The 14,066-nt window shown below is 33.4% G+C and overlaps 1 protein-coding gene across 1 annotated transcript; it reads right to left on the bottom strand.

The window, feature by feature from the left end:
- Positions 1-640: 640 nt before the first annotated feature.
- LOC123791160 (olfactory receptor 2AK2-like) lies at positions 641-1,582 on the bottom strand. The gene has a single exon (XM_045795799.2). It carries the CDS (start codon positions 1,559-1,561, stop codon positions 641-643), a length of 921 nt encoding a protein of 306 aa, XP_045651755.2. The 5' UTR covers positions 1,562-1,582.
- Between the last annotated feature and the right edge of the window lie 12,484 nt (positions 1,583-14,066).

Raw genomic sequence — 14,066 nt, 5'->3', positions numbered from 1 at the left:
ATTTTTCAAGTCTATTTTATTTTATTTTATTTTATTTTATTTTATTTTATTTTATTTTATTTTATTTTATTAATTTTATGTCTCCCAGCATTGGAATGTAAACTTAATGAGATCAGAGAATTCTGTCAGTTCTTATCTTTGTTTACTGCCATTTCACCAGTGCCTGTATTGGTGCAACACACATAGTTAAACCTTAAATTGTTCTTGAGTAAATGCATAAATGAGTGAAATTTTACTCTGATCTATATTAAAGTTTCCTACAATATATTTTAATACTATGTGTTTGAATAGAATGCATTTCCTACTCATTGCATTTCAGACATTGAGAAGGACTTGACAAAAGATACGTTTTGAGATGCAAACATTGAGTTGACCATTGATATGTAATGCTAGACGTTAAATAATGTGGACAATAACACCACTTTTCCCAAATTCAAGTTTGGATAACCATGTAGTTTCAATAACTATGACTAAACCATTCTGAAGCCACAAGGAAACATGATATTCATCAATGTATTATTTTATAAATATTCCTTAGAGTTTACATATTCCAAAACAGAATTCTAGGCAAATTGATCTATTTTGGTCAATCTCAATGAATAAGGGGTTCCCAAAGTGACATTTCCTATACAAATGTCTATTATACCAACAGTCTTTTCATGGCACCAGTAACCTCTTTATTCCTCAGGCTGTAGATAAATGGGTTCAGAAGAGGTGTGATGATGGTGTAAAACACTGCCACTGCCTTATCCTGTTCTGGAGAGTGCAAGTAGTGTGGCCTTGTATAGGTGGAGAGACCAGTCACATAAAATAGACTTGCCACAATCAGGTGAGAGGAGCAAGTGGAGACAGCTTTTTTCTGTCCTTTACCTGAGCTCATCTGGAACACCACAGTAAGCACATGGGCATAGGAAGCTAGAATGGCCATGAATGGCAACAGCAGAATAATAAGCCCACTGAGGAGGATTGTATGCTCATACTGGGAAGTATCCTGACACACCAGTGGTAGTAGGGATGGAACTTCACAGAAAAAGTGGTCAGCAACCCGAGACCTACAAAATGGAAGTTGAAATACATACAGCGTATGTATTAAAGCATTGCTAGAACTACTGGCCCATGCACATGTTACCATAAACCAACAGATCTTCTTGTTCATGAGTACAGGATAGTGCAAAGGGTGACAGATGGCTACATATCGATCATAGGACATGAAACCAAGGAGAAGGGCTTCAGTCCCACCAAGGGCCAAGAATACAAATGCTTGAATCTCACAACCTAAAAATGTAATGTTCTTACTCTTTGTCAGGAAGTTAGTGGTCATCTTGGGCACTGTGGTGGAGATGTACATCATGTCAATAAAGGAGAGCTGACTGAGTAGAAAGTACATTGGAGTGTGCAGTCTGGTGTCCAGTCGAATGAGAAGGACCAGTATAATATTCCCCATCAGAGCCACTGAAAAGAGGATTACAATGGCAACAAAGAGGAAAATGTTCATTTGGCCATATTGGAAAAGACCAGAAAGTATAAAATCTGTTTCCACACTTTGATTTCCCATCTTCATAGTTTAAATTGAAACATCTGAAGAGACCTTATGCCTAGATTCCATGAAACTGTCCTTTAAGAGAAAAGAAAATGATAATTATTACATGCCTTTTATTGCTTACATATAATTTTCCCAGCCAAGTGAATTATCAAGAACATACATTACTTTTATTTTCTTCTTTAGATAAGGGGAAAACAAAATTATCTTATTACAGTAACTTTCAGAGAGTAAGTCCTGTATGATCAGAGCTTAGTCAAAATCGTTACACACAAGACACATTTTAGAGAATGTATGTTTGCTCACTTAATTTCCCTTAGCCTTCACTTGTTTCTTTTAAACATCAGATGAGTTATTCCCAATCAAGTCCCCAATGTATTTATGGAAATATGAAAAGTACATTAAATTTCTGTCTAGTTTGAAAAAAATATGTTTCCTCATCTTATTTTCTTTTGGGTAAGTACAGAACACTAAGCCTCTTGTTAAGCATATACAAGAATCTTTATTCAGGGTTCCTTCCATCTCTGATTCCAAAAATAATGCTGCAGTGAGTACTTAAACCATTGAATGCTGTAAAAATATCTCCATAATGTTAAATCACTAAACTTTGATCTACAGCACCTATAACATATTATACATACAAAACATTTCAATAATTACAGAATATTTAGGCTTTTTTGAGCATGTAGAAGTTTTTCTAATCAGGTTTTTTGCCATCTCTGTTTCCAAAAGGTAATACTGCCCTAAGTATTAAAAACATTGAATGCTGTAGAAACTTTTAAATAAAGATCAAGAAGTTAATTTTAAACTACGCAACTTTTATGTATTACAAATAAAAAAATATTTTTCCTGAGGGATGAAGAAAATGTGTTAAATGAATGTTGTGATTAGAAGCATGTAAAAGATGTCATGCATCTTCTTTCCTCCAAAGAAAATCCCTTACTTCCAGAATCCTCCTACAACATCCAGACAACATTTCTACATGCAGTGAAAACTCCCAATGAGAAGTTCAATTCACTTTAATAGATAAAGAAATAAATATATTGAGGACTGACAGCTTGTGTGATATTATGTTCACTAATATAATTTTAAAAATTACAATTCTCAATCCTAAATAACTATAATTACAATGTCGGTCTGGTGTATTAAGCAATGACTTGGAAATTCAATATGAGCAAAATAATCAATATTAACAGTATCTTAAAGTATGTTTAATCTAAAACCAGAACCTTTGGCAAGAGAGCAGTATCAATATTAAAATTTAGATTCACCATGGAAGATTTGAGAACAAGCTAAATATGAGATCCATAAGCTGAAAGTAAAAAATTTACACCTAAACAACTTCATCAGATAGGCAATTATATTTGCAGTTATTTTCATCATAATAAAACCTCTTCTGATTTTTATCACAGTTGACACATATTCCCATGTTGTTATTCTCCAATTTTCCCTGAATTTTAAATTCAACTTTATTAAGAACTTTAATGTCCACTTATTTAAGGCAAAAGTGTCAGATAAATCATATAAGCAGATAGAAACTAAAGAAATGAGTAGGAATGGAAGCCAAGCATATAGAAACTATGTTATCTCCCTCATATTATTGGGCAGTAATAAGGTAAATAACAAAATGAAATTATTAATAATAACCAGGACTCATTTGAAAACATAGAACTTACAAAATACTTTATTGCAATAGAACTACATAAAATTCTCACCATGTACTTTTATATTCTGAAGTATTTTACCTAGTTTACACACATTAATTATTTCAAAAATATTGTTGGATATAAATTAATGATAAGCATAATGCAAAATGTTAAGATTTATATTTAAAAAAAAAGAATACAATGTTCCCTAGCCCAATGAAGAATACAAGGATATTCCAGGATCATGCTCTCTTAAGTAGGAAATACACACTGTTATCAAACTCGGGTCCTATCTCATTGTGGAAAGATGCCCTCCGCCATCTTTGTACTTATAAACCTGTAATGATTCAAATTTAATATGTGCAAACAAATCTCAAATACTTACCTCTATGTTCTTTTTACAGATCATTTAAGAAATATGTTAATTGTATAGCCATTTCAGAAATAGTCCCAATTGAAAATATGCACACATCAGAAGTATAGGAGTATTAACTCTACATAATCATCCAAATGAAACACGTTTACAAAAGTAGTATGCCTGAGACTAATTTCATGTTTTCCTTTTTAATGTAAGTTGAATTAAACTCATCAAGGCATGCTAAGTTCTTTTGACTTACTTCAGAGGACTCAGCAGAGTAAACACCTTTTGATGAGTGAGTGATTGTTACTGTGAAGACTTCTTTCACCAAGCCATCCTATGAAACTAAAGAAAAACACAACGTAAAACACTATGCTTCCTCCTAGATGATCAGAGACATATAAATTGTCTTTAATTATTTTAAAATAATGAATCTAAACTTCATTTCTCTTGAAGCATATAGCCCTCTATATAGGGCTGTATATCGTTCTTTTAAAATTTTGTTCTTTAAATAAAATAAGGAGGGACGTCTGGGTGGCTCAGTCGTTAAGAGTCTGCCTTCAGCTCAGGATGTGATCCTGGGGTTCTGGGATAGAGCCCCACATCAGGCTCCTCCACTGGAAGCCTGCTTCTTCCTCCCCCACTTCCCCTGCTTGTGCTCTCTCTCTCACTGGCTCTCCCTCTCTCTGTCAAATAAATAAATAAAATCTTTAAAAAAAAACAAATAAAATAATGAAAAAAGAATGAAAGATATATCTGCAGTAGTGTATGTAGAAAGGATTCCTAACACCTACTTGAGGGTAGTAATTACAGAGTTGTAGCAATTCCTTCTTTAATAAAAATTTTAATAAACATAGTATTTCTCATGCATTTATGCAGGCAGAACCACATATATTCTGAATAATCAAGCTATTGAATGTGGCATATCTGCACGAAACAAAAACAAACAAAAAGATTCCAAGAGAAATGCAAAAATGTTTAAGTCTCCTATTTGAGACACATTTTAGGAAATGTTAATGAACTATCAGGGTTTAAGTTTATTGGTGATGTTTTTGCCTTTGAATATAAATCAACAATTTAGCATGATACATTCAGTAAAAATATATAATTTAAAGATATACATTCATTATCTTCTCCTTATGTAAGGTTTTTAACAATTCAAGGCAAATGGACTGACTCCCTAATCATGGTAGAGACTCATATTTTGTTTCCAACAGCCCTTTTGGGAAAACTTGGTCTCTAGTCCACAATTAACCACATTGTATACATTGAAGTTGATGCTTTTCTAGAACTGATGTCAGTGTGCCAAAAGAAAATAAAATGGAGTTTGGGTAAAAGCTCAAATACTTTCACTAAAATGAAAATAATTTGCCAGATTTACCTAATAGTGTTTCAAGAAGTATTTGACTGTACTTTACCTTTAAAAGGTGCATATGAATTTGGTCTCCACGTAATTAATAACCAACTGATATATAGTTTGATTATTTTTGTGTACACAATAGGTAAGAATTTCTGAGGAATTATATGACACATGGGATATCTAATTAAGCAGTGCATTTTCTTTGATACAATAATCTGAAGAATATCAGCATGGTTATGGAAGTATGACTCAGGTTGCCAAAATTCCAAAAGGAGTAAATTGTGTCCAAGCTCACAGAGAGTAATTTAAGTAATAGCATGGTGTTCACCTTATCTTTTTTCCATAGTAATAATATATATTTAATTATTTCATTCATACAAATTAAAATGAGAATGGTGTTTAACCTGTCAACTTCCTAATTTCATTGGATGACATAGGGCAAATTCCTGTCCTCAGATATAAAAGAAAAAGGAAAAGCAAAGCAAAACAAAACAAAACAAACAATCAAACAAATAACTTTGCAATAGCTTGAAGGTCAAGGTAATGTAGTTTAGGGTTCAAAGAGAACATACATAGCCCCACTTTACCCTTTCCTTATTTTGAATGTAACATATTTCAGGGAGTCACTATTAAAATGAGGGCATATCTTCTATCCTCATTTCCCCCAATTATTTCACATGTAAAATTTAGTTGAGAATATTGACTCTTACATTCCTATAAAATAACTTAGTTGGGAAAAGGCTTTCTCCACAAAGAAAACATCAGCAATAAATCATTGCATGCGTGTTCTCAGAGGAAAAAATAGGAATTATGTATTTCAGATCTTAGACTTTAAATAAAGTTTGAGTCCCATAAATAATCAACACTTACATTAAGGTTAGTAATTACTGGAAATAATTGAAGACCTTCATGGTACAAAACTACAATTTTAGTATCCTGACATGTACAGTCTTGGGTACTTACCTTAAGAAAAAAATATAATGGTCAGTTAAGATATGGCCTTTGAAGGGCCTTTGCAAGAGAAAAGCCCAAAGCTGACACCTTTACTACCTTCAAGATAATTAAGCATCTAAATTTAGATCTAATACTTTAAGTAATGGTAGTGTTGTAATTTTGTTGTTTGAACTTGATATTGTGTGAGAAAAATATTTTAAGTGTATTATAACCAACAAAAGTAACCTACTTAGGAGAGTTATGAAAAGGTCAGAATCCCCCTCCAACAAAACAAAACAAAACAAAACAAAACCTCACTGTGTTATAAAAATGGGTGTATGTGCTTAGTTTTCCAACATTTAATAAGAGTGTGGTGATGGAATTGAGCTGGGGAGAATGGCTTACTTGGCATAAGTTGAATAATCTAATCAGAGTTGTTTGTTTTCTTTATTCTGAGGTTACTCCTCTTTTTCTATTGTGAATGGTGACGGTACATAGAGCTGAGGATGATTTTAGATAATTAAATTAGTAAATGCAGGCAAACAATTCACAATATTGTCTGACACAGAACATCCAATACTTATTAGTTTTTGTTTTGAGTGTTGTTTTGCTGTTATTATTCTCTCTCTCTCTTTCTGATTGCCTTTCTACATAAACTAAGATGGATTCAGAATGGAGGCATGTCCTTCATTAATTTGCTCTACTGTGTATGCAAACTCTTCAATAGTTGTCCCAGGGCGACCTAGTTCTATTTTATTTAAGATTTTATTTATCTCTTTGAGAGAGAGTGAAAGCGAGCATGAGTGGGGGGTGTGGAAGGGCAGAGGGAGAGGGAGAAGCTGACTCACCATTGAGCAGGGAGCCCTATGTGGTGCTCAATCTCAGGACCCTTAGATCAGGAACCAAGCTGAAGGCAGACACAACCCACTGAGCCACCCAGCTGCCCCGATCTGGTTCCATTATATGATCTGATGAGCACTGGGTGTTATACACAACTAATGAATCATTGAACACTGCATCAAAAACTAATAATATGTTGGCTAATTGAGCTTAATAAAAAAAAAAGTGCCATCACACACACACACACACACACACACACACACACACACACACAAGACTCAAAAACAAACAGATCAAACTATCCAGGAAAAGAATAATTTAAGATCAATAGTGTAATACAGGAGATTTCATTGACCACATACCCAGGACAATGCAATCTCATGGTCATTGTTCATGGCTTATCTCCTCCCAGCTGGAGGGTAGCCTTCCAAACTTACTGAACAAATACCTCTGTTTCCTTATGAGTCACAGTGTTAGTCAGCACATAAGGATGTCTAAGCCCAAATACAGGACTATGAGAAGGTCAGGAGGTCACTTTGGATACAGATGGCCCTTTAAAGTCACACAAATAAAGACAGTAGAAACATGAAAGTTCATTCTGTTTTATTTGATCAAAATTTTGAATGGGGTTAAAGCAAATATGTCATTAGGAAATTTGACATCTGTTAGGATATAATAGTATCTTGTTGGCACATATGCCCCTTGAATTCTGGACAGAACATCAGCAAGATGGTGAACTAGGAAGTTCCAGCCACACAATCCCCCACAAACCAGTTAAAAACCTGCAAAAACCCAGTGACTGCCTAACCAAGAAAAAGCCCTTTCTCAAAATGTTAGGCAATCTTGTGGCATTTTGCTTCCCCTTGTCACATCCTTCCTTGGAGCACTGTGGAACAGTCAGGAGGACACCTCTTCGTGCTCAGTTCCATCTTTTAGGCAAAAGCAGTACTTGCTTATAAAGTTTTTACTCGTGTGAGGACTGCCCACATGACTGGTGTCTGTCTCCTCCGGCTCAGGACACTGATGGGAAAATTGGCATTGTTTGGAGGCCTCTGACAGTAGTGGCAGTTTTACTGGAGCATTAGGCCAGCAGATCAATACAAATGTGTCTCTTTGTTTGCTTACATGTAGAAAAACTAATACAGATCCAAGAGTTCTGAAAAAAAAATGCAGAGATGAGACTCTAAAGAAATTTAAATGTGGCCATATATAAAGGGGACCGGAAAAAACCACACTAAAGTTCACTTTTCATTATTTTATAAGATTTGAAAGACAAACAAAACACATAAAAACCATACAAGCTGATATATAAATATAAATAAATATATAATATATATATTTACAAATAAATTTATGCACACACACACACATTAATGGGCCCACACATTAAAATCTCATCTATGATATCAGTAATATAGCTTGCTGTAGAGATAGTTTTTTTTTATGTAATCCGCATGTATTGTGGACTGAATTATGTCTCTCCACCCTTCATATGCTGCATTTTTAACCTCCATTATTCCAGAATGTCTGTATTTGGAAGTAGTCCCTCAAATATGCAATTAATATAGAAGTAGATAATATGGGTGGGCCTTAGTCCAATATAAGTGATTTCATACGAGGAGATTAGTATAGAGTCACTTGTAGAAGAACAAGCCTGTGAAATTTAAGAGAAGATGGCTATCTACAAGCCAAGGAAAGGGTCCACAGAAAAATTCAACCTTGCCAACACCTAGACCTGACTTCTAGCCCCCAGAAGTGTGAGAAAATGAGTTTCTGTTATTAACTTCCACCTAGTCACTAATACTTTGATATGGCAAGACTAGCAATCAAATATATTATTGCAACATCAAAGGAAATATCGGTAGGAAATGCACAAAAGAGAGGAGAATCAAAGCATGACACTATAAAAATAATAATAATCAACAAAACAAAAAGGTAAGGAATAAAGAAGTTAATGGACATTAAGAGATATAAAATATCCTAAAAACAACAAAATAGCAACAACAATTCTTTCCCTACCACTAGTCACATTAAATGCTCCATTCAAAAGGTAAGAATTGACATAATTGATTAAAATAGAGGAAAGAAATGTATGCTGCCTACAGGAGACTCACTTTAATTCAAAGGACAAAAAGATAAAAACAAATATTTCATGCAAATAATAACCAAAAGAGACCATGGTGTTTATGCTAATATCATATGAAATAAACTTTTAAACAAACAATAAATAAAACTCTAAAAAAGAAAAGGACATTTAAAGCAATAGAAAAAGCCAATCCATCAGAAAAGTGTTAACGATAAGTGATAACCAAATAAGAGATATTAATTATATGACATAGACATTGACAGAATTATAGGGAAACTATATAATTTATAATTTCTTTAATAATATAGAAGGCTTACATATCCCATATTCAAAAAAGGATAGAGGGGTGCCTGGGTGGCTCAGTTGTTAAGCATCTGCCTTTGGCTCAGGGCATGATCCCAGAGTCCTGGGATCTAGCCCCACATCAGGTTCCTCTGCTGGGAGCGTGCTTCTTCCTCTCCCACTCCCCCTGCCTGTGTTCCCTGTCTCACTGGCTGTCTCTCTCTCTCTGTCAAATAAATAAATAAAATCTAAGAAAAAAAAAACAGAGAAGAATAGAAAGATGTGAAATAGATAGTTATACACACACACAAACACACACAATGGAATATTTTTGAGCCATAAAAAAGAATGAAATCGGTTATTTGCAACAATATGGAATGGGCAAGCACGTATAATTCTAAGTGAAATTAAGTCAGTCAGAGAAAAACAAATATCATATGATTTTACTTATATCTGGAATTAAAGAAAAAAATTAATATAAGGGGAAAAGAGAGAGAAAAAACAAACCAAGAAACAGATTTTTTAAGACAGATTCTTAAGCATAGAAAACAAACTGATGATTACCTTAGGGGAAGTAGGGGGATGGGTTATATAGGTGATAGGATTAAGAAGTAAGAGCACTGGATGATATGTTATTGTTGAGTCAGTTTATCACACACCTGAAACATAAAACGTTGTATGTTAACCATACTGGATTTAAAATTAAATCAAACATAAAATAATAAAGTATTAAAATAAAATAAAAAGAATATAAAAGGTTATAAAATAATTGAAACAATTTAAAGAAAAAAAAAGAATTAAGCAATACTTTAGAACAATTAACCCAAAATCAATAGATAGATACATAGTTAGATGATACATGGATAAATACATAGCTAGATAGATATAGATAGATGATAGATAGATCACTTCTCCAAAAACATTAGAAATCACTTTTTTTTCAAGTAATCATGGAACATTTTCCAAGATAGACCATATGTAAAAACCAATAAACATTACTTACCATTTTAAGAAGAATGAAAATGTAAAGGGTCTGTACTCTGAAAACTATAGAACACATATGAAAGAAATGGAGGAAGACACAAAAAATGGGAAAACATGAATGTTCATGGATTAGAATAACAAATATTGTTTAAATGGCTACTACCAAAAGCAATCAACACATTCAATGCAATTCCTATCAAAATACTACCAAATTTTTTCACAGAACTGGAACAAAAATTCCTAAGATGTGTATGGAACCAGAAAAGACCCCAAATAGACAAAGGAATGTTGATAACAGAAAACCAAAGTTGGAGACATAATTCTGGACTTCAATCCGTATTTTAAAGCTGTAATCAGGCCAGTGATGGGTATTAAGGAGGGCACATATTGCATGGTACAGTGGGTGTTATACGCAAGTAATGAATCATGGAACATTACATCAAAAACTAGGGATGTACTGTATAGTGACTAACATAACATAATAAAAATTATTATAAAAAATTAAAAAATAAAGACAGCATGGTACTGTCACATGCACACGCGCGCGCACACACACACACACACACACACACATCAATGGAACAGAATGGAGAACCCAGAAATGGACCCTCAAATATATGGTCAACTAATCTTGGACAAACAGGCAAGAATATCCAATGGGAAAAAGACAGTCTCTTCAAAAAATGGTTTATGGGAAATTGGACAGCCACATGTAGAAGAATGAAAGTGGACCATTTTCTTACACCATACACAAAGATAAACTCAAAATGGATAAAAGACCTAAATGTGAGAAAGAAACCCATCAAATTCCTAGAGAAGAACACAGGTAGCAACATCTTCGACCTTGGTCACACAACTTCTTGCTAGACATATTTCCAAAGGCAAAGATAAAAAAGCAAAGATGAACTATTGGAACTTCATCAAGATAAAAAGGTTTTACACAGCAAAGGAAAGAGTCAACAAAACTAAAAGGCAACCTATGGGATGGAAGAAGGTATTTGCAAATAACATCAGATAAAGGGCTAGTATCCAAGATCTTATAAAGATCTTATAAAGATCTTATGAAGAACTTATAAAACTCAATACCCCCCAAAAAAAAACCAAAACAAAAGGAATTCATCAAGAAATGGGCAGAAGAGTACTGGGTGTTATAAGCAAACAATGAATCATGGAACACTACATAAAAAACTCATGATGTACTGTATGGTGACAAACGCAATTAAAAAAAATAAAAAAAAACTGCAATTAAGAAAAAAAGAAATGGGCGGAAGATATGAAGAGACATTTCGCCAAAGACATACAAACAGCCAACAGACACATGAAAAAATACTCAATATCATCCAGCATCAGGGAAAACCAAATCAAAACCACAATGAGATACCACCTCATACCAGTTAGAATGGCTAAAATTAACAAAACAAGAAACAACAAATGTTGGCGAGGATGTGGAGAAAGGGGATCCCCCTTCCACTGTTGGTGGGAATGCAAACTGGTACAGCCACTCTGGAAAACAACATGGAGGTTTCTCAAGACATTAAAATAGAGCTACCCTATGACCCAGCAACTGAGTTACTAGGTATTTACTCCAAAGATACAAATGTAGTGATCCGAAGGGGCACCTGCAGCCCAATGTTTATACCAGCAATGTCCACAATAGCCAATCTTCCAATAGAGCCCAGATGTCTATTAACAAAGGAATGGATAAAGAAGATGTGTTGTATATATGGAATAACAGAATATTATTATAGTATAGTATAATATATAATAGTACAGTATTTATATAGTCAATGTATAATATAGTATAATAGTCAAACGTATAGTATAGTATAATAGTACAATGGAATAATAGCCATCAGAAAGGATGAAATCTTACAGTTTACATCCACGTGGATGGAACTGGAGGGTGTTATGCTGAGTGAAATAGTCAATCAAAGAAAGACAATTATCATCTGGTTTCACTCATATGTAGAATATAAGAAATAGCACAGAGGATCATAGGGCAAGGGATGGAAAACTGAACAGGAAGAAATCAGAGAGGGAGAAAATACATGAGAGACTGCTATCTCTAGGAAACAAACTAAGGGTTGCTGGAGGGGATTTGGGTGGGGGAATGGGTAATGGGCCATGGGCATCAAGGAGGACACATAATGTGGTGAGCACTGGGTGTTATATGCAATACAGATGAATTACTGAACTCTACATCTGAAACAAATGATGTAATATATGTTGGCTAATTGAATTTAAATAACAAAAGAAAGAAAAAATAATAAGTTGCCTAAAGCAGAAACTAGTAATTGGATGTAAAATTCATATATTTGGAGGAATGTTGTATACTACAGATAAATTTTGTGAGTAATAAACATGGAAAATATTAAAATACTGTAATATTTTATGTTTCATTTGATACTCTGACCTAATGACAGAGTTCGGGACATACTACCTAAAATATAACACCATCGCTATTGCATATTTTAAGCTGAAAGAATGTTGAAATGGCAGGTAGAGAAAATAAGTTCAGATCGTCCCCTGAAGGAACTTATAATTCCTTTGTTTGAGAGGTGCCCTCCCTATACATGGAAGAAAGGAACAATCTCATCTACAAGACTACAGGAAACTGAGAGTTATATAAACTTGCTAGGTATCCCCCAGTTAGCTGTATTTAGCTCACTCCCTTTGTTGTCCTATTTTATTTCCCCATGACCCTCCACTCTTCACCAAACCTGGTATAAAATCCTAGGTTTAACCACGTCTATAGGAATTCATTTCATCATGCAGGCTCCTGTGTCTTGTAAAATGCTTATAAATATTTGCATTTTTTACTTCGTCAATCGTCTTTTTGTTACAGGGACACCAGCTGATAATTTAGAAGAGTAAAAGGAGGTATTTATCCTTGTCTACACAAATTTATGTTTTCTCCTTTATACTGAGTATAATCTAGATTTCAAGGTAATGCCAACAAATATTTCATATAAAATACACATAGTTCACATCTATAAACTAATTTCAAACAGGGAAAAATTCAAAATTAAATAGTGTTTAGATCATTTCCATTTTTAAGAATTAAGATGCCTTAACTGACTAATCTGAATTTGTAGATGTTGATCATTGAGATAGCATATATTTCTCTTACAAATGTAAATTGTTACCAGTTTGGAAATCACTTGGCAGAATTCCAAAACCATGAACATCGTCATCTTCTATGAACCAGCAATATCAGTCACATACGTATATATATCTATATCTATAGATATATAGATATAGATTAATATAAGCACTTGTCCATGGGAAACAGGGGACATACATAGCAAGATTCATGAATGCACCATACATAATAGCATGAAACTGAAAGTTATCTATACTCTGTCAACCAAAAAGGGAAAAAAATTGATGAAGTTACAAAGGAGAATATTACCTAATAGTAAAAAAGTATTGTCCACAGATACATTCAACTATATCAATAAAGTAAAATAATGTCAACTGAAGAAAAGTTCCAAGAAAGATGACCTAGAACATAAAACATTTTATATAGTTCAAACCTTGATAGTAAATGATTATAATTTTCCATGAATATATATTTGCTAATATTATAATGTATCAAAAAAATGATAGTCTAGAAATTCAGAACAATGAAAGAGGCATAAAGATAGGAAAGAATCTCTGAAGACATCTAATCTACTGTTTTAATTCTTGGATTGGTGTTGGATTTACAGATACACATACTATTGTAAATAAATAAGCTAAATAAAGAAAGGTATTCATGGACCAATTGATATAATTTATTTGGGAACAAGAATTAGTGCTAAAAGACAATAGAAATATTTATGACAATGGTCACAGAGATGTCAATAAATCTCTAAAGTATTTCACAGAAAATATATTTTAAATGTAGCACTAATCCATTGCATTACATACACCAACACTTAAGCACTGAGTTTTTATGTATTCCTGATTGGAGTATTTGATATTAATATGACAATATAATTGATTAATTAAAGTTAAGCGTATACCTTACTATGACCAAACAATATTATTCCTAG

The sequence above is a fragment of the Ursus americanus genome, chromosome 5 (assembly GCF_024610735.1).
Source record: "Ursus americanus isolate L20-20 chromosome 5, mUrsAme1.1.p, whole genome shotgun sequence".
NCBI lineage: Eukaryota > Metazoa > Chordata > Mammalia > Carnivora > Ursidae > Ursus > Ursus americanus.
Note: the sequence above shows the minus strand (reverse complement) of the source record. Positions and strands in the feature narration are given on the sequence as shown.